General features: G+C 54.5%; 1 protein-coding gene across 1 annotated transcript in view; it reads left to right on the plus strand.

Annotated features, from left to right (window-relative positions):
• Positions 1-1,414: 1,414 nt before the first annotated feature.
• Positions 1,415-25,886, plus strand: part of PGS1 (phosphatidylglycerophosphate synthase 1) — a 37,043-nt gene continuing 12,571 nt past the window's right edge. The window contains exons 1-7 of the mRNA XM_032429379.1: positions 1,415-1,561; positions 11,106-11,295; positions 14,270-14,347; positions 15,986-16,085; positions 17,195-17,384; positions 18,042-18,220; positions 20,389-20,910. Coding sequence (XP_032285270.1) covers positions 1,428-1,561; positions 11,106-11,295; positions 14,270-14,347; positions 15,986-16,085; positions 17,195-17,384; positions 18,042-18,220; positions 20,389-20,910 — 1,393 coding nt within the window. The 5' untranslated portion in view covers positions 1,415-1,427. The remainder of the gene's footprint in view (positions 1,562-11,105; positions 11,296-14,269; positions 14,348-15,985; positions 16,086-17,194; positions 17,385-18,041; positions 18,221-20,388; positions 20,911-25,886) is intronic.

Raw genomic sequence — 25,886 nt, forward strand, 5'->3', positions numbered from 1 at the left:
GATCAGAAATTCCCAATGGGACAGTACTGTGGTTGTTTGTCTCACTTAATACCTTACCCGGCAATCACCACATAGAAAAAGAAACTGCCAGTTCTTTTCAGGATGGGTAGGATGCTCCTGTGGTCACCACTGAGCATCATGGTGCAGGCATTCAGCAACTTGACTCTGCAACCACCCCGTGTCCCAGGAGCTGTGCAAAAATGGAATCATGCAATGGATGGTCTCATTCTAGTTACTGGAAATTAGGAAATTTGATGATTCACCACTTCTAACTCGGAAGAGTTGAATCAAATTCCACCTTGTGTTTGTAACGCTATCTAAACATAAAGGAAAAATTAAAACAATCTGAAATGCTTGTTGCTTTTAAACTACTTGGAAATTCTTGAATAGCACCAAATAGACAATGTTAGCATTTTGATGTATTTACTTTCAGTCTGTCTGTACACAATACTCCCTCCAATTTTTAATTTTCCCAATGAGATAAGCTCTATACTACTCTTTGGAAATTTGGATTTTACACTTCATGTCATTAAACATTCTTCTGGGAGGTAATTCTTTTTGGATGCACGGTCTTCCAACATAGTGATGCACCGTTATTTATTTCACATTTCACCAACTTCCCCACTGTTGATTGTTTCCACTTTTTTTTTTTTTTTTTGGTTATTGTTAAATATTTTATTTATTTATTTGACAGAGAGAGAGAGAGAGAGGCACAAGCAGGGGGAGCGGCAGAGGGAGAGGGAGAAGCAGGCCCTTCGCGGAGCAGGGAGCCCGATGCGGGGCTCAATCCCAGGACCATGCGATCGTGACCCGAGTGGAAGGCAGACGCTTCACCGACTGAGCCCCCCAGGCGCCCCTGCTTCCACATTTTTGGTACCACGAACGATGCCAAGATGAACATTGTTGCAGGGCGCGTGTAACTGACTTCCTTGGGATACCTGGGTGAACGTGGAATGCGGAATGTTTTGCATTCCTTGAACCCTCACAACACCCCCCTGGGACAGGACAAGTAGGATGTGACGATCTCCCACCGCTCTACCGGTTCCCAAGTCTCAGTCCGTGTGGGTCAGCCGAGGAACCCCATGTTTCGGATCAGAGTCATTCCCCCCCCCCCCCCCCCGCCCTCAGGACCCTGCAACGTCTTCCTTTCGAAGATCAGCTACAGGAGGTGCTCCTTTCACCGTACGCTCGTGGGCGGCCCCGCGCACCTGCCCGCGAGCTTCGGTGCTGATCGTGACCCGTTGGGCGCGAGGCCAGCAGGCTCAGGAGCGCGGAGGTGGGAGGGTGGGACGGAAGAAGCTCAGCCCGCTGCGCCTGCGCCCTGCGCGCCGCCCGCACACCTGCGCCCGCCCCGCCCCCTCCCCGTGTCCGCGAGCGCCGCTGTCAATAAAGTTCTTGCGCGCCGGAAGCGGAAGCGCCGAGTCTCCATGGCGGCGGCGGCGGCGGGCCCGGTGCTCTGGAGGCGGCTGCTGGGCCTGCTGCCTGGCCGCCCGGGGCTGGCCGCGCTCCTCGGGCGCCTGTCCGACCGTCTGGGCAGGAACCGGGACCGCCGGTGCAGGAGGTGAGAGGCGGCCGGGCCTGCCGGGGCGGGGGCGCGGCCGCGGCCCTGCCTCCCCTCCGCGCCGGGAGTGCGCTCACGCGGGGGGCGGGGCGGGAACCGAGCGCGGGCTCGCGGGGGCCCCCGGCGGCGGGCGTTGGAGGGTCTGTGGCGGGAGACGCCGCTTGCGTTCCGAGGGGAGATCTTTTCCTTGCCGGTCCTGGCTGCCGGGTGGCTCGGCCGGGGTGAATCGGCCCGGCGGGGATCGTGTGCGTGTAGCGCTTCGCACATCCTGCGGGAGAGGGCTGTGAAGCAATCCTGAGTCAGGGACTCTCAGGCCGGGGAAGAGGAACCACTCGGAACCCCCTTCACACTTTTCAAAGGGCCTGTGTTCTGGAAAAGTACTGAAGTGCGTTATGTAAGTGGTGGAGGAGGCTTTGAAGCAGTTTGTTCAGGCAGTGGTCTTTCAAAGTCAACATTTGCCAAGAACATGCTGACCTAAGAGGCCTGTTGTTATTGCTAATGTTACAGGGAAAAAAAAAAAAGATTTCTTGTGTGCAAATGGTTTTCTTATCAGAGAGACTCAAGCCTTACACTTGACCCTTTAAAAGAAAAAAAAATCAGATCTTAGACGTGCATCCTTTAGAAGAGTTTGCATTATCTTAGATTTTATCTGTGCTGCTTGGGTGAGGTAGGACCTCCTGGCTTTCGGGCACAGGTCTGTGGTCCAGTCATGCGTGCTGTTTCTACTTATGGGAAGGAACTTGCTTCATACTGTTACAGTGGGTTACAGTGGATGATTTTCAGCAAAAATTCGACTTTGGTTCAGGGTAACTTTTAGGTGATAGCATCAGTATGGAGCCCTTCAGAAGCTTGCTGGTCAGAATGACTTTAAGTTTCGCACCAGCGAAACCCGGTGGGGGCGGGGGCGGGGCCGGGGAAGAGGCGGCCTCTGCGTTTTCTGTAGTTGGTGCTTAGCCAAGACCTGGCCGTTGCAGTGGGTGGTGAAATCAGATGACTTCTACGTCTTGGCATCAAACCACTGGGAAATTTGGTTTAAGGTTTCAAGAAATGTTCTCTCCTCAAAGATGATGTGTTCAGGCAATTTTGTCATTTCCCTGTATGTGTTTAAACGACAAAAACCACTTCATTGTTGTTTACCATTGGAATTAACTACTAGGGGATGTTGGGGCAATCTCCACAAATTCTTTTGAAAAAGACATTTCTCTTGAGTGTCTTTTTCCGGTGGTGGGGGGAGAGGAGCAGTGTGGCAGCGAGAGTAGTCTAAACTGACTCCCCAAAGTCCTTTTTTGTAAATGGATGCGGTAGGTGTGACACCATATTTCTTTTTGATGAAGCTGAGAGAGAGAGAGAGTTGTATCTCTGGGTCAACAATTAAACCAGAAACTCACTTAAACACAAGTTTTGTGTTTTGTTTTATTTATTTATTTTTAATTTAAATTTAATTAGCCCAACATATAGTACATCATTAGTTTTTGATGTAGTGTTCATTGATTCATTAGTTGCGTATAACACCCGCTGCTCATCACATCACGTGTCCTCCTTAGTGCCCATCATCCATTTACCCCATCCCCCCAGCCACCAAGTTTTGTGTTTTGAAGAAATCTGTGGGCGCCTGGGTGGCTCAGTCAGTTAAACTTCTGCCTTTGGCTCCGGTCATGATTCCAGGGTCCTGGGATTGAGCCCTTGGAGTGTGCTTTTCCCTCTACCCCTCCCTCCCCTGCTCATGTTTTCTCGCTCTCTCAAAAATAAATAAAATCTTTATTATTTATTTATTTTTTTAAAGATTTTATTTATTTATTTGACAGAGAGAGAGATAGCGAGAGCAGGAACACAAGCAGGGGGAGTGGGAGAGGGAGAAGCAGGCTTCCCGCCGAGCAGGGAGCCCGATGTGGGACTCGATCCCAGGACCCTGGGATCATGACCTGAGCCGAAGGCAGACGCTTAACGACTGAGCCACCCAGGCGCCCAAAAATAAATAAAATCTTTAAAAAAAAAAAGAAATTTGTGTTTTATAATCCTTAGAATGGTTTGCTAGGACTGAAGATAAGTGCTCTGACCAGTGCTGTTACAACACTGTAGCTTTCTGACCCTTTTTTTCCCCCCCTTCCTCTTGCCTTATTCGGTTATTCGGTCTGCACATTTACCCGACTCTGTGGCTTGGTGTTTGGGGTTTCTCTGGTCTGTATGGCCATTCATCCTATATTGGCTGCTGACTTTCGTTTCTCCTCCATTAGTTGTACCTCACAACTCCTTATTCCCTGAATGGTGTGGTTTCTTGTAACTCTGATCGTTGATAATAGTTCTGTGTAGTCATGAGCTTAGACTTTGTCAGATTTTAGTTTGCCAATCTGACTCACCTGTTGGAGTACCTGATGAACACTCGTGGCTAACGAGAGGGGTGGAGAGAGGGTTCTTTCATTGCAGTGGTTTCTTTGTTATAGAGACAGCCACAGTGACAGAAAATGCTACTTAAAATTACTTCCAGTTAGTGATCTAGAAATGCTGTTGTTTTTCTTTTGAGCAGGCATCTGACTCATTATCACTATGGACCTCTGGGCTCAGTCCTTTATTCAGCATGCGTGTGTAGAGACTGCTGTGTTAGGTACCAAGGAAGCAAAGATAAAGACCTCGCCCCATCTTCAAGATGCACAGACCCATAAGCTGACAGTAATAGTAAGGTGAGCTGGAAGGTCATGGCAGCACCTGAGAGGCACAGCAGGAGGTCACAGAAGGCTTCCTGGTGGGGGTGATCTCAGAGCTGTGTTTTGGAGTGTAGGAGTACGCCGGGTAAAGAAGCGGGAGCTGGTGTTCAGGGGAGGGTGGTGAGTGGTGCGGGCTGATGATTGTAGCAGCAAAGGTGGAAGGCAGTTCTGAGGTGCCGCAGGTACTAAGTCATTTCCAGGAGCCGACTGGGGGTACTGAGTAGGGATGGGAGGAAGCAGAGGGAGGAGCCGGGAGCAAGCTTGTCCTCTGGGCTGAGACCCAGGGAGGCAAGCTCTGAGATTGCTTGTTCAGTTTCCTTTGATGGTGGTCTAGGCCTGAGGTGTTGCAGAGTGGAAGGGATTAGAGTCAGCTCTGGTGGGGGAGGTGTAGGGGGACTTGGGTGACTGCATGGATGGAGTCACACATCATTACAACAGGGTTAAGAAAGGACTGGGCTTGGGGGGGTGACGATAAGGTGAGTTTGGGCGTGTTAACTAGGATCCAGGTGCGTCTGAGTGGAGGTGTCCGTGTGCAGCGGACTGACAGATCTGGAGCTCGGGACGGGGAGACAGCACCTTGAGGTGGTGGTTAGGAGTCCTCAGACTCCACGGAATTGACTCGTTTGGAGTAGATGGGACTGAGTGGGAAATGTGTCAGGAGGGCAGGAGTTCCTAATCTTGAGCTTGCCTGCCCTAGACAGACGTATTTTCTTTGTGGCCTCCTTCTCTAAAAAACCCAAACAAACGCTTTTCAGCTTGAGCTATATGTGCAGAAAGGGCTTTATTATTGAAACTCAAGTCCTATTTTCTCTTCGAGGTGTGTGTGTGTGAGTGTGTGTGAGTGAGTCAGTGTGAGGGGGTGAGGGGCTTCTAACTTCCCAGAGTTATTAGAGGGAGACAGACAACCAGAAGACTGTTCTTTCAGTTAGATGTCTGATGTCATAGTGACAGGTCGGCATACTCCAGTTCAGCTTGTTAGTAGTTTCCGCTCTGAGGGACCACCACATTTCCAGAAATTACTTCTTCTTTGAACTTTGTGATGCTTCTTACTTGTTAGAGTTTAGTAGAGCCATTTCTTGGCTTATTTATAGTAGTAGAATGGGTGGGAGGGGGATATTTAGAATCAAAGCATAATTTCTCCCAGTAATTCAAATTTGATCTTGCAGGGATTGGAATAAGATTTACAACAGACAGATTTTTTTTTTTTTTTTTTTTAAGATTTTATTTATTTTTCAACAGAGAGAGAGAGACAGCGAGAGAGGGAACACAAGCAGGGGGAGTGGGAGAGGGAGAAGCAGGCTTCCCACGGAGCAGGGAGCCTGATGTGGGGCTCGATCCCAGGACCCTGGGATCATGATCTGAGCCGAAGGCAGACGCTTAACAACTGAGCCACCCAGGCGCCCTACAACAGACAGATTTTTAAATTGTAGCTTTATTTTATTTTTTTAAAGATGTTATTTATTTGATAGAGAGTGAGAGTGCGCGCACAGGCAGGGGAGTGGCAGGCAGAGGGAGAAGCAGGCTCCCCGCTGAGCAGGGAGCCCGAGGCGGGACTGGATCGCAGGGTCCTGGGATCATGACCTGAGCCAAAGGCAGATGCTTCACCGACTGAGCCACCCGGCGCCCCAAACTATAGCTTTATTGAGTTCATATTAACAGGAGTATCCCCTGAACACATTGCATCTGGTGATGAATTAGGCTGGGTCAGTCAGTTGTGTGCTCCTAGAGAGATAGCAGCTAGCCTGGGATTAAAGTGTTCTGATAGATAATCCACTTGTAAACATGTGATCTGATTCATGTAAACGACTTCTTTTCAAGGCTGCTGGGAAGTACGGTTGGTCAAAGCCTTTGGATTAGTAGAACATGTGATTGGTTCTCATCAGGCACTTTGCTTTGCCTGCTGCTTGGGCCACCCGAGGTGTATTGTGGGTTATGTTAGCTTTCTGGCCCCTGGATGTGATCGACTTCCTTTTGGGCAAGTCAAGAGGACAGTCATCTGGTCAGCATGTAGTCAGATGCTGGCAGCCTGGCCTCCCATGCTGGACTTCTTGTGGGAGTTCAGTGGGCCGTTGGTCTTTTGTAACCTACGGGAATTCACACTCACTTCCCTTTCTTGGACTTGGTGTTGCGTTAGTCAGGAAGGGCCGCCTGCTGCCGGGGACGCAGGAAGTATGGTGCCTTCACGTAGTTTGTTGAGCTCTTCTCAGGAAGTGCTGTGACTGTTACTCTTTTCTCCTTAGCTCACTTTCTGACGTTTAAGTTTAGAGTTCATGACTGAGGGGGGAGGGTGGGTTTTTCTTAAAAAGTAGTTTCTGAAAATATTGCAGTCCACAGAACTTAGTTTCTTTTAAGAACTCCTTTTTTCATCGTTTTGTACAGAGTTGGATGGGACCCAAGCCACAGAGCTTGTACCACGAATCTTATCTTATAGTTCCAGAAGAGCTCATGGATTCAGAGCATGACGGAGCCCATAGCGGGGGCCACTTAGTTAATGCCCCGAGTATGGTACTGGACAGAGGGTAGAACTTCCATACTGTCTGTTGAGGATTTTTGCTTCGTGTAGGAAGATGGTCCTCCCACATCACTGTGTTCTTTGTTCAGAGCCCAAGGTGCCCCCTTTTGAAAAGACCCTAAGAGGTTGGCCAGCTTACTTTTTTTTCCCCCACTGGGTGGTGGGTGACACTCTGCGGCCCCTGAGGATCAGACCTGTGTCCTCTGAGGGGGAGAGGCCTTGGAGGGGATGTGTAAAGGTAAAGTGTAGACCTGGGTGTAATTATCTAGTATTTGCCTTTCCATTTCTTCTTCTTCGTCGTCTTTTTTTTTTTTTTTTTTTTAAGAGAGGGAGGTGGGGGGTGGGAAGACGAAGAGAGAGAGAGGGTCTTAAGCAGGCTCCACACCCAGCACGGAGCCTGACATGGGGCTTGATCTCACCAACCTGAGATCATGACCTGAGCTGAAATCAGGTGTCAGATGCTTAACTGACTGAGCCACCCAGGCGCCCCTGCCTTTCTTTATTGGCATCTCACCACTAGCCACAGAGCTTGGTTGGACCTCCAGGCACATTGTTGCACATCCAGACAAAGGAAAAATGCAAGGTGTGCCAGTATTTTTCCTTGGGGCACACGCAGCTTCAAGATGTTTGGTGAAATGGAAAACTCCTATCTCCCCACAAAAAGGAGAAATACCTTCTCTTTCCCCTGAGGCTCCCTGTGTCAATAGCTGTGTTTGGTCGTGTCTCAGTGGCCCTTTTGCTCTGTTTCCAAGTGGCTGATTATTCTGAACTCAAGTCCCACTGCCTTCCCGTGCCTGGCAGGAGGGGTGGGCTGCCCTGTCCCACCAGGACTGCCCTGGGGGTCAGGTAGGCTTTCACTGTCTTCACTTAGTGGTGGACCCCATCCAGGGGCTCAGGGACAAGAGCATCCTTAGTCAAGGCAATTCAGGTGTGGATTTCTCTTAGAGATGGTGGGAAGAAACTTCCCTCCCCTCCGTGCCTCCCTCCCTTCATGCTGCTTGTGCCATGCTAGAGTCACCCTGAAGCCTTCCCATCACCCCATCCGCACAGGTCTCTCCCTGGGTAGAGGAAGGGCCCCAGGCCAGGGGTCTTCAGCACTCAGACCCAGCCTGCTCCCCAGTGTAGGGATTCTGCAGATTCCACGGGAAGCCTTAAATCCTGTGGCTGAACCTCAGAGCCAGGTGTCCCATGGGTGGCTGGAGCCTGCCCTCACAGAGCCCGCTGCTTCCTTTCACCGTTAGAACTGTCGGCCGGGGACCGGTTTGCATCGTTTGCTGTTGCCGCCTCTGCCGCCGGCTTGCCTGAGCGTCCCTAGGCGCTTGCCCTGGCCCTGTTCTCCAAACTTCCATGATATTCCTGAGTCGGCAGAAGCTATTATCTGGTCCCCTGCCCCCCACCACTTCCTCTTCTTTGTAACTAGAAACGGGAGCTGGATGGTCCTAGAAAGATGATTCAGGGGAGTCCAGGTCTAGATGTGGAAATTGTGTGTGTGTGCCGGTTTAGTTCTCTGAATGGCATGTGTGACACGGCTCTGCTTTTTTGGTGAAGTAACCACAGCTCCTCAGATCTCTCGGGACTTCGGTTCCTGACCTGGGACGTGTGGTTTCTTAGTAAGCCTCCCTGGGGTGAGGGGACTTGCCTGTGCAGGTGGTCGCCCCTGGAGACTGGGGTGACTGTGCGGGGGGGGCTGCTGCTAGCAACCTTCTCTGGGAAGATTCCCAGGAGTTAGGTTGTGGAAAGCAGGAACTAACCCCCCAGGGGCTTCTGGCTGAGGCGAAAGGAAAAAAAAATGAGCCCCTGAGCGGACTTGGGCTTTTCTGCTTCTGCCCCGGCTGAGGCGCTCCAGTTAGATTTTGAGTGCCACCTGTCCAGGTGTGGTCTCCCCCACGCCCGTGCTGTCACTGGGGGGACCTTCAGAAAACGCTCTGCTCCTTCTCAGAGCGCCTTCCTCTTCGGGTGTCTAAAACTGCTGCTTAGGTTTGGGTCTCCCCCTCCACGACTCCCTGCACTTAATTGGCTTTCAGCTCCTTCTCCTCTCTAGCAAAAATAAACCTGTCAGTACACAGATGAAACAGGAAGCCAACATAAAAAAGCCCTCAACAAATCTTGGACGGAGGCCCTGGTGGAGCATTCCCAGGGAGAGCTGCCTGGCAGGGACGAGGCCTGCCCACGGCCGCCCGGGGCCCTGAGCCCGGCCCGCCGCAGCCTGCCCAGTGCCTCTCCAGGGCAGGCCGGGGCTGACGGTGGGCCCTGGGTCCGTGTGTCCTCTGGACTGGCTGTGGGGACCCTCCTGGGCTTTCCCGTGGATGGCGGTGCTCGCCAGCGCCCACGGCTTAAATTTGCTCAGCCCCCTCCTTGCCTGGAGCAGCCCCTCCGCTCGCCCTGCCTCACCACTCCAGGGAGGGTGTCCTCAGGCCTCCCCGGCCGCTCGGTGCCACCAGCTCCCGTTTCCTGTCACTTGAAGCACACATGCTGCACATTTCGACCTTTAGTTCATGGTGGCATTTTCCTCTTCCGTCATTCTTAGATGGTTTCGGGTGTGTAAGCGTGTGAGGTCGCTAGGTTCGTGGGGGGCCGGGCTGCTCTTCCCTTGTGCCCCCCACAGGACAGAACAGCGCTCATACGATGCCTGGGGTTGCAGCCCGAGCCTCCACTTGCCCTCTCTGGGTCACTGTGTGCCGAGGATGTGTCTCCGCAGCTTCCTTTTGGGGAGCCCATTGGAGTCTCCTGGCCCGGGGGAAGGATGCGGGACTGACGGCGTGGTGGTGGGGGGGTGGGTTTTAGCGGTCGCCCTGGTTCTTTTTCATATGGGCTGAGAGAGGTAAGTGCCGTGAGGCTGGGAGATCCGTTGGTGTGGCGCTGCTGTGGGGTTTTCCACCTCAAATAGACCATGTTTAATTAATGAATATTAGACTTTAAGCCCCCTCTGGGGCTTCAGATTGATAGAGTGTTGTGCAGACTTTCCCATTGTCTCGTGGTTTTCCATTGGACTGAAGGATCTTTCCCTCTCCTCCTGGAAGTTAGCTTTGAGCACAGCAGGAATAAGGCCTACAGTTTGGGAAATCGAGGCAGCAATCCCTAGTTTACGCGTCTTTCATTTGCAAGCTGCTGCTCATCGCCTGGAAGCCAGAGAGCCTTAGCAAGCTGGTCCCCCCGAGTGCCGTCACCCGCTCTCTGAAACAGCGAGAAAGCACAGCTGCTCTGCCCACTCTGCACCGTGGGGCCCCAGGCCAGCCCCTGGCTTCCCGGGATCTAGAGGGCCGCTACCTTCAACCGTTGACTAAAGTTTTCTTGGCAGTGAGTCGGCTGGGACAGACCAGTGGGCTTTCTGGGAAGCACAGCTGTGGGCCATCTGGCGTCTGTGTAGGGACGTTTGTGGGGCCCTGGGAAGATTCTGCGCTTTATCATGAGGCAAGTGAATGAAGTCATCTTCCTGGAATCTGTGACCCTTCAGGCCTTGGGGTGTGCAAGTGCCCTTTCCCCAGAGTCCCTCTCGGAGCTGCAGTAGAAGGGCACGCACTGCAGAGGATTTTCCTGCTGCTGTTTGCTGGAATTGAGAATAGGGCCGGGCTTGTGTGGGGCTCTGGGTGTGTTGCCCCTCCCTGGTCCCCATGGAAAGGGGGGGTGGCAGCCGGCGGGCAGCGGACGTGTGGTTCCACGGGCAGGACCTTGGTTGCTGCTGTCTCTGCCTAAGTGGAGTGGAGCCGGCTGCGGGGGCCAAGGGGTGCAGCTTTATGTGGCGTGAGCCCCGAGGACGACGTGTCCAGGGCTGAGGGGGCAATTCTCGCCGCTGCCGAGATGGTCCTCCCTTCCCCCAGGCTCTTCTTCCTCCAGTTCTTCTCTCTACAGCCGAGTATTCAAGAGAAAACTTAGTTATTCTGGGTCCTTCCCTAAATAAAAGCCTCGTTTATCGCCGCAGCCCTGTAGCTGGGGGCCTGGGTCGCAGTGGTCACCCTCATCCCAGACTCGCCCTGGCTGCAGGTGGCCGCCAGTGGCTTTCTGCAGGGGTTTGGTGCGGCAGCCCGGCGTTACCCGTGCGGTGGCTTCCGTGAGTTTACTTGTGGCTGCTGTAGATTTGGGGCTGTCTGGAGCCAACTGCAAGTCGGGGTTTAGCTGTGGGCATTGGCACTTCTCAAGCTGCTCAATTAGTAGGGGCTGAAGGAAAAGCCCTTTTGCAGAGTTTGACTTGGGCTCACTTAAAATGGTCTAGAGAATCTGAAATTGGTTAAAAAAAAAAATTTCCGTTCCCCTCCGTCCCCCCACCGGAGCTGAGAGAGACTTCTGAGGAAGTGTTGGAGAAGTATGACCCTTTGCGTGTCTCTTTAACCAGGTCACCATGGCTGCTGTTGGCTCCTTTGCTGTCCCCGACTGTCCCCCAAGTCACCTCCCCTCCTTGTTGCCTGTGTCCAGAGGGTGTGCACAGGTTCCAGTGGATCCGAAACCTGGTCCCAGAGTTCGGGGTCTCCAGCTCCCACGTCAGGGTGCTTTCTTCCCCGGCGGAGTTTTTTGAGCTCATGAAGGTAAGTTATGTCCACGGGAGAGAGGGATGGACGCTGGAGTTAGAGGCTTGGGGGCCTGAGGCTGGGTGAGTCCTGAGCAGAAGTGCCTTCTGTTCTGGAAGTTTCTGATGGCTGCTCGGCTTCTTGCTGTGGGTTCTTCTCCCTGTTAGGTTTCCAGCCTCACAAATGCTTGAGTTGTGCCGTCATCAGAGGCTCCTTTGCATGGCTAACGTCCCAGGTAGAGTAGCTCAGAGTGGGTGGGCAGTGAGGGGCAGCTCCTAGATTTTGATTCTTATGGACAGATGATTCGTCGGTTCCATCGGAAGGGAGGTTAGTGAGGGCGGGTGGGCGTCCCTGCTAACGATGTCTGGGGAGAAAGGAACCTTATTCTAGTCACGGCACGACACACCCCTGCCCCTGCAAACATCTCCAACATAGCGGTTTCATCTTGGGAGGCGGGGCATATGGGGAATGAAGACCCAGCTGTGACCGGTGGATGAGATTTGATGTGTAGGAAGTGGTTGGAATTCTCTTGTTCGGTGAAGAGGCTTTACGGATCACTGGAAAAGTTGGACACCTGGTTTTAGGCCTTATGATCCCTATTCTTTCCTGTGACTTTGTCTAAAGTTTGTGCCTTCTCTGAGATGCTCACCTTTGCATTTGGGGGGTTGAGCTTTCAGTACTCAGGTGTTTGTGGCCCATCTAGTTACTTGAGGTGAAACTGCTAATCGGAATAAGTAATTTGAAGCTGATTAATTTTTTTTTAAAGATTTTATTCATTTATTTGACAGAGAGAGACACAGCGAGAGAGGGAACACAAACAGGGGGAGTGGGAGAGGGAGAAGCAGGCCTCCCGCGGAGCCAGGAGCCTGATGCGGGGCTTGATCCCAGGACCCCGGGATCATGACCTGAGCTGAAGGCAGCCGCTCAACCAACTGAGCCACCCAGGCGCCCCAGCTGATTAATTTTTTAAAAAATATTTTTATTTATTTATTTGACAGAGACACAGCGAGAGAGGGAACACAAGCAGGGAGAGTGGGAGAGGGAGAAGCAGGCTTCCCGCTGAGCAGGGTGCCCAATACGGGGCTCGATCCCATGACCCTGGGATCATGACCTGAGCAGAAGGCAGACGCTTAACCGACCGAGCCACGCAGGCGCCCCGAAGCTGATTAATTTTTGTTAACATGAACTCTCTGGGTTCAAATTAGCAATGATGTTTGAATTAAGGTATGATGAGGTCAGACAGGCAGAATGGTAGTAGATAATAGGAAATACACGTAGAGATTAATTTTTCTGCAGAATGGACTGTACTTGATTCGAATACATGTACATTCTCCTTTTGCCCTGTTGTTCTGTAGATCCACACTTAGCTTAATTTCTGACTGGCTCTTTCCAGAATGCATTCTGCATGTGCGTGTTTGTGTCTGTCTGTTTACGTGTTCTCCCCACTTCCCTGCACTGCTCATCTGTCCTGTGCATCTTTTTTGTGGAGAACTGATGTTAAGGTGGTTTGCTCTTTGCTCCTACTTGGTTCTCTGTTTGGCTTGTAGAAACAGGTTTTGCAGAGGCAGTTCTTTGTGTTCTAGTCAACTCCGGGTGCAGGACTGGCTGAGTCTCTGCGTGGCCATCCCCGTCTGCGCACCTGCCTGGGTGGGGCCGTGGAGGCAGGAAGGGCCCCAGGGTTTGGCCCAGCAGGCTGGGAGGAAGCCCTTCTCTCTTGCCCTTTGAACTGAGCCCCGGGCAGATTCTGACGCAGGGATTGCGCTGAGTGGGATGTGTGTCTTCCCCGGGCCCACAGAGCAGCCTTGTTCCCTGAGAGGGGAGTGCAGCCTGCCGTCTGCCTGGCCTGCGAGCCCTCGCTGCAGTGCCTGAGCCGAGGTGCCTCTTCCCAGAGTCCCTGTTCCCTCTGTGTAATGGCGTTCCCTGCAGGCATCCGCTTCCCAAATAACCAAACAGAGGAGACGGTGGACTTGGGACATTCTCTCGTGCTTTCCTGGTCTGCAGGCCTTGTGCCAGCGTGTTGGTGTGTTTCTGTGGTCGGGGCGCCCCTCCTGTGCAGGCCGTGTGGGCTGTGGGTGCCGCATCCCTCCTGGGTCAGAAAGCAGGCGTGTGCCCTGCTTCCTGCCTCCCTCCTCCCGCGAGGTCTGGCCCTCCTGCCTCTCCTTCCAGAGCGTGACCTTTGGCATGCAGCCCATCTTTCTATGTCTGTCACCCCCCTGGGGCAGGATGCTTCGAGCTCCGGAGGGGTCTGTCGTTCCCCACGCTGGAGCAGGTCTAGAGAGAGCACTCTGCCTGTTGGGACTGAGGTGACAGTCATCTTTGAGTGCTGGTCTGTTCTGTCCTTGTGCCTGGGGACCCTTCTGCATTTCAGAGGAAATACGTGCCCGCTCATTGGGAAACCCAGCTGCGTAGGTGCGGACGGGGGCAGAGTGTCCTGCACGTTGGCTCTCACACTCCCCTCCTCTGCTCTGACCTCAGGGACCGCGCTCTTGTGCCCTGCACGTGCCCCACGTGACACCCCCAGGTGGTTTGCACCCGGGGCAGCGACTGCGTCCATCCCGGCAGTGCGCTGTGGACATGGTGTCAGGTCGCTGTCACACGGCCTTCATTCTTTCAATGGCTGAGTCGTGTCTCGAACAGTTAGGTCGTGTCTTTCAGGGGGATTTTTTTTTTTTTTTTAACTTGATAGAGACACAGCAAGAGAGGGAACACAAGCAGGGGGAGCGGGAGAGGGAGAAGCAGGCTTCCCGCGGAGCAGGGAGCCCGACGCGGGGCTCTATCCCAGCAGCCTGGGATCATGACCTGAGCCGAAGGCAGATGTTTAACTGAGTCACCCAGGCGCCCCAGGGGGAGTATTTTAAATTAGGATCGTGGGTCCTTATTTGGGCGGTTACCATCAGCTTCAGATACCAGAAGTTGGGCCCGGAGCGTTACTTGTTAGGTTTCCTCAGTGAGCTGTGGAAGCCATGACTGTGACTCGTTTTTCCTCTTTCAGGGCCAGATCAAGGTGGCCAAGAGACGCGTGGTGATGGCGTCGCTCTACCTGGGGACGGGTCCTTTGGAACAGGAACTGGTAAGGTTTGAGGTGGGGTGGTCCCCACGGCAGCAGTGAATCGCCCTGCACCCCCGGCCGCACGGCGCCGTAGAGTTGGGGTCGAGCCGCCTTGTCTTGGCCCTCGCCTCACAGCTGCTGCTGGGGGGCCCCGTCAGGAGGGCCAGTGAGGGGTGCGCGGGGGCGGGGGGCGCTCATCCTCGCTCTCACGTCCTCCCCACCCTGCACCGGGGTTCCGAGGCTGCTGTGTCTGCCGGTCTAGGGCTCAGCAAACTACGGCCCGCTGCCTGTTTTTTGTATGGTCTGGGGATTAAGAATGGTTTTTTCGTTTTCAAATGACTGGAAAACAAAAGGAGGAGAATATTTGTGATCCAGGAAAAGCCTGTGAAATTCAAATTTCCGTGTCCATAAATAAAGCTTTATTGGAACACAGCCGTGCTTGCTCCCGAGCGTATGGTCTGCATCTGCGCTCTCACTGCAGCGGCAGAACCGAGTAGTTGTGACAGAGACCCTCTGGCCCCCAAGGCCCAGGGTGTTTGCTGCCTGGCCCTTCGCAGAAAAGATTTTCTGACCCTGTATTAGACAAACGAACCGAAGCGCAGGTCGGGCTGGGGTCAGGTGCCAGGTCTGTGGCCTGTCTGCTCCCCCTGGGCTTGGTGTCACACCACACTTGTCGCCTGTCGTGAGATGGGCAGGGTGGGAAGGAGCAGACACCGCCAGTTTGCTCAGGGCGAGCTTCGTGTGGCGTGGGTCCAGCGCATGCTCTGGTGCGCGGGCGCCGTCTCTAGGCTGACTTAACGTGAGTGTGGGCGAGACTCTTGGGGTGGCTTTCCACTCTGAGGCTGTGAAGTGGGCCTGAGTGTTTCTTGGGTTCCTCCTTGTCTGGACATCCACAGGTAGGAGCTAAGAAATGCCAAGGATTGGGTGCAGAGAATGGTGGGAAGGGGGGTCAGCAGAAGCACGTCTGTCCTCTCCTCTCCCTCCCTGGCAGGGAGGTCTCCCTCTGTCTTCAGGACATGCTTTTAGCTGCAAGCTTGGGAAGCCTGTTTGTTCTTCTGGGAGAAGAATGTCATGTCCAGCTCATGGAGAGTGGCCAGTGGGCAGGTTGTGTCTTGGATTCATTGGTTCAGCAAATATTTACCGTGTGCTGTCCATGTGTAGGCACTGTTTGCTGTGTGGCTGTGGGGATTGTCTGTTGAAACGTGAGAGAGTTCGTGTCTTAGAGAGCCTTTCCAAGAGTGGCAAGGTCCAGACTGTTTGGGCATCATGTCTCTGACCCACAGACCCTCTCTTCCTGAGAGGCCTGGCTGGACGAGGGTGCCAGGTGGCACCTTCTGGTTACTGTCACTGGTCTCAGAAGAAGTCTCATGGTGTTGACTCTTGAGCGCTCATGGTCCATGTGTGTGTTCCAAGAGGATGTGCGGGGGGGCGTGGGGGGCGTTACCTGGCAAGTTGATCCTTTTTTTTTTTTTTTAAAGTAGGCTCCACACCCAGCGTGGAGCTCAATGTGGGGCTTGAACTCACAACCCTGAGATCAAGACCTGAGCTGACAACCAAGCCGACAACTGACTAAGCCACCCAGGTGCCCCTTAATCTGTTCTTTTAATACATAATCATCTTTTTTAGTCTTCTGTTTTTTTGGGGTTCTTTCCTTGATAGGTAGATTGCCTGGAAAGCACTCTGGAAAAGTCACTCCAAGCCAAGTTCCCTTCAGACCTCAAGGTGTCCATCCTCTTGGACTTCACACGGGGCTCAAGAGGTGGGTCTGGTGCACTCCCTGCCTCTGACGTTTCCTTTTTCAGAGCCCTTGTTCAGGAGTACACCCCCCCGCCCCCCCCAGCAAAGGCAAGGACGTTTGAAGATAGCCCCCAGACTGCCTGGGTTGTCCAGCAGCATTCCTTCTGTAGCAGGTGACTGGAAGCTCAAGAAAAACCAACTTGGGCAAAAAAGAGGCAGTTTTCAACTCCCAAGACTGACCTGCTTTGGGTGGGTCATGATCTGGGGGTTTGGCTGGTCACCAGGACCCATCTGCTGGCCCTCCCTTTTTTTTTTTTAATTTCTGTGGTTTTATTTTTTATTTATTTTTTATTTTTTTAAAGATTTTATTTATTTATTTGACAGAGAGATATAGCGACAGAGGGAACACAAGCAGGGGGAGTGGGAGAGGGAGAAGCAGGCTTCCTGCTGAGCAGGGAGCCCGATGCGGGGCTCGATTCCAGGACCTGGGATCATGACCTGAGCTAAAGGCAGACGCCTAATGACTGAGCCACCCAGGCACCCCTGGCCCTCCTTCCTTTGGGCTGGCTTTATTCTCAGACTCCATGTGGTGGCCTCTGGAAGCCCCAGGCCCATCTGGCCATGACATTTTGTCCATCGGAAGAGAGTCTGCTTCCCGAGGGTCAGACCGAAGCTCCTGAGTGGCCTGCCATGGGCCATGCACTGGGGCTCTGCGTGTGCTGACTGGCCCAGTCCAGGCCTGGGTGCCCTCCTGTGGAGCTGGGGTGTGAATTTAGGGAGGGTAGAGCCATCATTACCCAGAGTAGGAACGCCAAGAGTGGAGTGGGGTGGTACCCCTAGGAGGAGGTGGGGTATGGTTCCCAGGAGAGGAGGGCGAATGGGTGCTGGGTGCTAAAATGGCAGATGTCTGCTGCCCCGACCGCCCCAGTCTTGTTCTGAGACATGTTGGTGTCCAGAGCAGAATTTGGTCTGAGGTCCTCCGGCTCGCCATGGTGCCAGGGGTTCTGGCTGATTTGGATGGGCAACGCAGGCAAATGTGGGCCCATGGTAGGCGGTTCCTCCCCGGCAGGCACAGTATCTTTCCTGGTGTGAATCGCCGGTCCTTTTTCTTTTGCTCACCCCTGTATTTAGGTAGGAAGAACTCCCGCACAATGCTGCTCCCGCTGTTACAGAGGTTTCCAGAACAGGTCCGCGTCTCTCTCTTCCACACGCCTAACCTCCGTGGGCTTCTCCGGCTCCTGATCCCTGAGCGCTTTAATGAGACGATCGGCCTGCAGCACATTAAAGTGTACCTCTTTGACAACAACGTCATCTTGAGCGGGTGAGTTTGCTGCCTTCCATCAAGGGCTTTCCCTTAATATCGTCCAGGGTGGAGGTTAGTGGAACACAGAGAAGGAACGTGGTCATACGTTTCTAGTCTAGTTGTCATACTGCCTCACTGTCTTCTGGTGGCTCCGGCTGTGGCCACCGGAAGCCCACCCGGGGTGCTCAAAAGGGAGCCCTGGCTTCTTGAGCACTTCTTGGATGCTAGCCACTCCTCTGTGCCTGGGTGTGCTGTCACAGGTCGTCCTCGTGGGGACCCATGTAGTGTTTTCCTCACTTAGTGCGCAAGAGACTAGAGAGGACGAATGACTTTCTTAGGCAGAGCCAGGAACACGGAAGAAACAAACCACAGAGCCACCATGACAGTCCGGTGAAACTTGGGCCCTGGTGATGAGCCCCGGGGGGTAGTTGGCTTTATGAGTGTCATTCTTCTCCCAGCTGATTGTTGCCTCAGGGGCGGGGCTCTGTGGCTCCCTCCTTTGTGTCACCTCATGCCACTCGTGCCTTGTCTTGTGTGAGTGGCCACGCTCAGGGTCTGCTGCCGCCGTGGGGTCCTGACCCGTGTCTGTCGCCGCCCTGCTCCCGCTTGTTCCTGGGCATCCGCTGTCGCACCCTCTCCAGCCTGAGTCCTCACCCGCCTCTTTCCTCCCTGCAGCGCGAACCTGAGCGACTCCTACTTCACCAACCGCCAGGACCGCTACGTGTTCTTGCAGGACTGCCCCGAGATCGCGGACTTCTTCACGGAGCTGGTGGACGCAGTGGGGGACGTGTCCCTGCAGTTGCAGGGGGATGACACAGTGCAGGTGGTGGAGGGGATGGTGCACCCTTACAAAGGTACGGTCCCGGGCTCTGCTGCCCTCCCGAGCTTGTGGGTAGGGGTGAGGGCTGAGGGGCGCGCACCTCTAGGAGCCTTGCTGCGGGCTGGCGAGACTTGGGTGGCAGAGCCTCATTCTGCTTTTGTCTCTGAGGCCAGACAGAGGTGACTCACTGGCCACCAGTCATGCTCTGTGGGTCCAGGGAAGGTGGGAGTGTGGGCTTCGGCCTGGGCCTGGGGGAGGGAGCCAGGGGCCTGCCCTACACTTACAGGAAGTAGCCTGCTGACTGACTGCCCTCCCCAGGGCCACTTCCCCAGGGGGAAGCACCGAGGCTCTGTGGCTCTCAGCTCCACTGAGGTCTGTGGCCTCCTGCCTGGAAAGTGAAATGGGAGAGCCCTCAGCTCTGCTCCCTGGAAACAGGGAGACCCTGGCAGCTAGTGTTCCTGGGGGCATTTGCATTCCTATGATTCCTGTGGTTTCCTGGTGGCCTTTGGGAAGGCCTGCTGCTGAATTTGCAGTAGTGTCAGCAATGTGGGGAGGGGTAGACCCTGACCTTATAAGGAGAAGAGCCCCTGTGCTGGGCGCCAGGGGAGCCCTAGCCCTGGAGCCGGTATGTGATCGGGGTGCCTGCCCTGCCTGCTGCCAGCCTGGATCCTCAGTTGTTATTATGATATTTTGAATTTTTATCAATAAAAAATTTGTGGAAATTTGTTTTCTCTCATTATATGAGTGCCTATGTATTTTCCTCAGTTTTGTCCTTTGGCTCGCAAAGCCTGAAATACTTAATATCTGGCCCATGCAGGAAACACTGGCCAACCGCTGGTCTGACTTTACAGGCCAGGCATGAATGTCCGGAGAAGTAGGCCCCACGTTCTGGGAAGGATGGGTCAACATGCTCAGGGGGCAGGTAGGGGTGCCTGGGCAGGCGCAGGTGTCCTCAGGGGACCAGGGCAACTCAGAAGGAGCGAACAGATGCAGGGGACACTCGTGACACTCGGAAGGACAGCCTGAGACATGGTGGGGCCGGTGGCTGCCTCTTCCCCCCGTGGGTGCTGCTGTCAGGGAGGGAGGGTTCGCACAGGCCATCCCTTCTCCGTGTTCCGGAGCCCACCCCCAGAGGCCCTCACGTGTGGCCCTGTCCCCAGCTGTGAGTGCGTGAGTACGTCCTGTCCTGTTCCTCTGATTCTGGCTCAGCCTTCCCCGAGGCTGGCTGTTTGCTCAGCTTCCCGGAGGGCCAGCTCTGGGCAGCGTGGACATTCTCTGTTCTCCCATCATTGTCACTCTGTGAACTTTGCTCTTTGCCTGCTCCCCGCTCACACTGTGCTTTTGGTTTTATCCTCACTTCTCAGGTTGGATGCCGGCTTGTTAGTGTTCAGGGTTGTCGTCTGCTGATAGCATTTATGGTCATTTCTTGTCCGTTCAGTGTGTCTGGACAGCTGCCTGTCTCCAGTGGTCATTTCTCGTCCGTCAGTGTGTCTGGACAGCTACCTGTCCCCAGTGTCTTGTGTAGACATGCAGGGTCCCAGCCTGCCTGTCCACGTGCTGCACCTTGGGGGCCCCGCTCCCACTGTCCCACCATGTGGCGCTTGCTCAGCCCACAGTTGTGCCCATGCTTTGCGGCTCACGCTCACATGTACCTTTATTGTTAAACCTCGCTGAAGTACACGCTGAACACCACCCATAGGCGTGCAGTTCACATGCGTGTGCCTCGTGGGCTGGCTCCTGGAAGCGCCCTCCGGTCCCCTCTCAGGCCCTGAATCCCAAGGTTCCACTCCCTTGATTTCTGTCGCCCTCAAGTAGTCTGGCCTGTTTTTGAACTTTATGGGGGTGCCTAGCTGGTTCAGTTGGATTCATGGTAGAGCAAGTGACTCTTGATCTTGGGGTCGTGACCCACATTGGGTGTGGAGATGACTTAAAAAAAAATCTTTTAAAAAATGAACTTTTTATAAGTGGAACTGGTAGAGGCCTTTTCCCGTTCCCTGGCGCAGGCTTTTCGTGGCCTTTCCTTGGATGTTGATATCCACGGAGGAGCCTGGCTTGGAGCCTGGGGCCAGTGCTCCATTGAAGCATGTCCGTAGATGGTCAGGGCATCTGCACTTGCCTGTCTGTTGCCATGTCCCCGTGCAGGCAAGAGTCCAGAGCCTTCACTTTTCCTCCTTCACCCTTCCCTCCCGTGTGTCCCTACAGGTGACCGGGCTGCATACTGCAGGGCGGCCAACAAGAGGGTGATGGATGTGATCAACTCGGCCAGGGCCCGCCAGCAAGTGCTGCACGCCCAGACCTTCCATGGCGACTCCCTCTTGACTCAGGAGGATGCAGCAGCTGCCGGGGACCGGAGGCCAGCCCCCGATACCTGGATTTACCCATTGATCCAGATGAAGCCTTTTGAGATCCAGATTGACGAGATCGTCACGGAGACCCTGTTGACAGAGGCTGAGCGAGGAGCCAAGGTCTATCTCACCACCGGCTACTTCAACCTGACGCAGGCCTACATGGACCTGGTCTTAGGCACTCGGGCCGAGTACCAGATCTTGCTGGCCTCCCCGGAGGTGAACGGCTTCTTTGGAGCCAAGGGGGTGGCGGGGGCCATCCCGGCCGCGTACGTGCACATCGAGCGACAGTTCTTCAGTGAGGTGTGCAGCCTGGGGCAGCAGGAGCGGGTCCAGCTGCAGGAGTACTGGCGGCGGGGCTGGACGTTCCACGCCAAAGGTATGCAGTGAGCGCCGGGCCCTCCTCCTCTCTCGTCCTCCCGGCAGCCGTGTGCACGTGCCACCTCCTATCTGAGTTTCAGTTGTGCACAGTTCTCCCTCTCGTGCTCCCAGAACTTAACACAGGTGACGTGGGTGGCCGTTTCAGGAAGTGCGCACGGAACTTCTCGGGGGGCGGGGGGGGGGTGGGGGGGTAGGGGTGGAGAGGCCCGTGCCGTCGCCTTCCCTAGTCGGCGGTCTCTCCTGCATCGGCTGGGCCCTTCGCAGGGACAGAGGATGTGTTGGGGATGAATTATTTGGTATTAAACAGTCTGGTTTTTCAGTCTTTCCCTCCCCACTGTGGCTCTTTTTCCTCTTTGTGAATCCTCAGCTTTTTTTCCATAGCTGAGGAAGTCGAGGCCACGTCCTTTCCATTCTGAGCCATGCGGCGCTGCCCATACATGGGTCATGGTCTGAACAGCATGTGGATTACGATCCCCACAGGCATCAGTGCATTCCTGGGGCAGCCCACGCGTGCCATAATCCCAGGGCCGCGGTCTGAGACGGCGATAAACGGGTTTAAAACCTTATGCTGAGCAGAGGGATTATCCCCGCTGCTGCTCGCTGTTTTGAGGGCACCTGCCTGTGGGGCGGAGTCACTCCTGATGCTCCAGGGGCCACACAGCCGAGCTGCTTAGTCCTGTGGCTGAAGAAAAGTGACCGACGCAGAGAGCCTCTGGCCACGGGTGACGTGTGGTTTTTCTGGCTTCTCTTTGGTGGTCAGAGGCTGTTTTGCTCCTGGACTGGTCCTGGAGTCTTGCAGAAGGGCTGATGGAGGAGGGGGTGGTGTTCTCTCGGTCTCTGGTCTCTGCCTGGGAGTCCAGCCTGCAGACGGCCACAGCCACTTGTCTGCGTTGTTTAGGTCTGAGGTCATTTTGGGATCATTGCCTGGGTGGAAGTCTTTTTTTTCTTACATCGGTGGTTTTCACCTGGGGATACGTTAAAAGAAATATTAAAGCCCAGACTGCCCTCCTCAGTCTCTTGAATCCAGCTCTCTGGGGACAAATCCAATGCGGTATTTTTTTTCAAACAAAACAAAACAACTCCCCAGGAGTTTCTGAGGCCTTAATAATCACTGATAGAGCTTCTGGCCTCCTGGGTGGTTCCCACTTCCTGCTGGGAGGCCCACTGCCTGGGCAGGTGGCCTCGTTGGGTGTGGGAAGTGGACTACCTCATTGTGCTGTCGGGCTGAGCCAGGCAGGTGGTCAGATGCCTCAGGGCTGGCAGGGCTAACCAGGGAGGAGGTGTGGAAAGTATTTTAGGGTTGGTTTTGTTCCTTATGAGAACAGCGAAGGTGCCTGGGCACGCGGTATTGAAGACTGAGCTGAAAGGTGGGGGAAGCTTTGTTCTTTGGAGGGGACATGTGTTTAGGGAGCAGTGCAGGGGACGCCTAGATAGCGCTCCCTCCTCGTCTGTCCTGGGGCACTTGGGGCCCCCCAGCTCAGCCTGGCCTGACGGTTCTGACTGGGCCGTGGGTTATTTCCCTGAAGCGGCAGTACTGATCAGTGAGCAGTGACCCCCCCCCCCCCATTTACTGTCGAAACAGAAACACCCAACCGGCTCTTCCAGTGGGGCTCGCCTGTTCCCGGACGGGCGTGCTTCTGCCCCGCCCCAGGTGGGGCCTTGCACTTTGGGAGCACTGGGTTAGTGGGGAAGGCCAGGAATCCCAGGGCACGTGTGCCTGCCTGTGTGTGTGTGTATGAGAGTGTGTGAGAGAGAGGGAATGGGGGATGTGGTACATGAGCAGGGGGGCCAGGAGTCAGAGGTCAGAGGTCGGTCAGTGCTGAAGTCAGGGTCCTTTCCTGTGATTGAGATCGATAGTTGGGGGGGCCCTTAAGTTGGCCCCCTTTTCTGGTTCATTCCTGGATGCTCATTTCCCCCAAAGCAGCCTAGGAGAGGAGCAGGCAGCCCAGGTGGAGGCTGGGGTGGGTGGTGGGGTTCACTGGCTGGCTGCTCTCCGCAGGGCCTGTGCTGGGTACGGGTGGTGTGTCGGTTTATTCCTGCTGCGGGCTGAGCACCCGCTACCCGAGCCTTACCCACACTCCTGCAGGACAGGCCTGGCTCATCTCGGCTCCCAGTGCTCCCATAAGCCCTGGGTGAGGAGAGTGAGCCGGGGTCCCGTGTTCGCAGCGTCCACATCCTTGTGGCTCTAACAGCGCCGCCCCCCCCACCCCCGTCAGTCAGGGAGGGACTTGGTGTTGAACCTGATGGTGGCCCCATGGGTGAAGTGACGCAGGAACACTTCGCGTGGGCCCTGCCCGCGGGCAGCCAGCACGCTTGGCAGGAGGCATCCTCCTCATGGAAGCGACCACACCGGGCAGCCAGTGCCAGTGGATAGCAGCTCAGCCTGATGGCAGGAGGTTCCAAGGACTAGGGTGTATCTTTCAGTCCTTCCCGGCTCATCAAGGATGGGGGCATATCAAGCGGTGGTTCAGATGCCTCGTTGGAAGGACCTTGTGGGAGGTGACTCCTGTGGAGGCAGTGATTCTTCTGTTTGGTGGGCTCCTGAGTAGAGGCACGTCTCACCGGTGTGCTTTGCTGATGCCTTAGCCGACTTGAGTATTTGTCATTTTAATGCTGCTTCGAAGTACCAGAGAAACCTTCCACTATTTAAAGGCATGTACTCGAGAGACTTTTGCAACGTGGTCTGTTAAGTTTTCTTTGGGTTTTTGCAAAGGCCACCTATTCAGAAAGCTGAGGGAGGGGAGCCCCTTGTACTTGCAATGGGCTGGAGAGGCCATCAGACTTGGATTCTTGAAGCCTAGTTTTCAGGCCAAATTTACCTTTGACAAACGTGGAGGGACCTGGTCCAACCTCTGTGTGACACGGGGTGATGGCATTGGTTCGCCCTCAGGAGAGTACGGTGACCTGACGTGCATTCTGTTGGGGTTTCTAGTGGCCAAGAGGGAGGTGGCCCCGGGGGTCGTGGGGTGGGCGCTGGAACACACAGGGCGCAGAGGCTCATGGGCCGCAAATGGGCTGCTGGTGGATGGGCCTGGGGCGGGGCGGGGGGGGGTCCTGCATCTCTTGGGGAGGAGAGGTGTCCTTGTCACCTGTGATTTTGTTGCTGCCCCCGCCCCGTGGGTCCCTGAAGGACACTGCTGAAGCTGGAGGTCTTAGCTGCATCTTCTTGACCTCTGGAGGGGCGGCTGGGGGGCGGGCTGGCTGGAGGTCCGTGTTAGACATGAGGCCGCCAGCAGCCCCTCAGGTTCGTGCCTGGGCCGTTTCCTGTGGCCTGGCCCTCACTCCTTTCCCCATAGGCGGGGTGCACTGAGGCTCTGTGAGCTGGAAGCACCTGGAATGCTGCAGGATGGTCACCTGAGTTGGCGCTGGGTGTCTGTATTTTTTTTTTTCATCTGTGCTTTCATTTGTTTTGCATTTGGTGCCCAGCACAGCAGTTCACAGCTCGTATAGTTACAGTTAGTCTTTTAAGTGAAGATGTATACTTATTTTCTGTATTTATTTTTTAAAGACTTAGTTTCTTTTTTTTTTTTTTTTAAGGATTTTATTTATTTATTTGACATACACAGCCAGAGAGGGAACACAAGCAGGGGGGGTGGGAGAGGGAGAAGCAGGCTTCCCGCGGAGCAGGGAGCCTGATGTGGGGCTCGATCCCAGGACCCCGGGATCATGACCTGAGCCGAAGGCAGATGCTTAATGACTGAGCCACCCAGACGCCCCTAAAAGGCTTAACTTCTTTAGAGCGGTTTGGGGTCAGAACAAAATTGAGGGGAAGGTATAGAGATTTCTCACACACCGCGCCCTACTCACGCCCAGGCTCCCCACTGTCAGCGTCCAGCAGCGGAGAGTACGCTCGTAACTGATGAACCGGCATTGACACATTGTCATCCCCCAGAGTCCACACTTTCTATCTGGGGTCATCCTGGTGGTGTGCATTCATGGGCTCACACGGGGGAGGACATATATCTGTCATCACAGTGTCACACAGGCTTTCACTGCCCTGAACATCCTCTGTGCTTCCTGTCCGTCCCTGACTCTGACAGTCCCATATTGTCACCTTTCCCAGAATGTCATACAGTTGGACTCACACCGTTTGTAGCCGTTTCACACTGGCTGTTAAACATTAGTAATGGGTGTTTAAGGTTTTTTTTTTTTTTTTTTAAAGATTTTATTTATTAGAGAGAGTGAGGGGAGGAGCAGAGGGGGAGAGGGAGGGACAAGCAGATTCAGGCAGATTCCCCGATGCAGGCTCGATCCCATGACCCCAAGATCATTACCTGATCCGAAAGCAAAGAGTCGGCGGCTTAGCTGAGCCACCCAGGCGCCCGCGTTTAAGGTCCTTAAACCTTACGGCTTTTCATGGCTGGATAGCTCTTTCATTTTAGTGCTATATAGCATTCCCTTGTCTGGATGGACCACAGTTTATTCATCCATCCACCTACTGAAAGACATCTCGGTGGCTACAGGGATTCGCCTTTTAAACCTGGTCCTGGTGGACAGCGGGGTCTGGGGCCAGGTGCACAATGGCTGTCAGCGGTTGTAAGCACTGTATCTGTCACGTGCCAACGAACTAATCTCTCTAGGTCTTGGGGAGGCAGCAGCCCCAGAGGAGCCTGAGTGGGGATGACGGATGTGTCTTTTGGGCCTGGTTCTCACGTCTCCTGCTCCCTGGAGAGGAGTGGGCCTGAGCTGTGCCCGGTGCCGTCGCGGGACTTCTGGCTGGGGAGACACACAGCCCCTTGGGGCAGGGGCCACGTCCACGCTGGGGGACGTCTCAGGGGAGGATCAGAAAATGAGCTTTGAGGTGTTGCCTTGGATCTCATCTGGTGCAGTACCCTAGCACTGACAGCCCAATGTGTGTGGCCAGGGTGGGGCAGGCCATTGGATTAAGAGATTTCTGGCTCCTGCTGACAGAGGAATCTGTTAATGATTGTGAGAATTGTCACTATTTTTACTGCTTTCCCGACAGGCGGCTTG

This window comes from Phoca vitulina, unplaced genomic scaffold, assembly GCF_004348235.1.
Source record: "Phoca vitulina isolate PV1807 unplaced genomic scaffold, GSC_HSeal_1.0 scaffold41, whole genome shotgun sequence".
NCBI classification, from domain to species: Eukaryota; Metazoa; Chordata; class Mammalia; order Carnivora; family Phocidae; genus Phoca; species Phoca vitulina.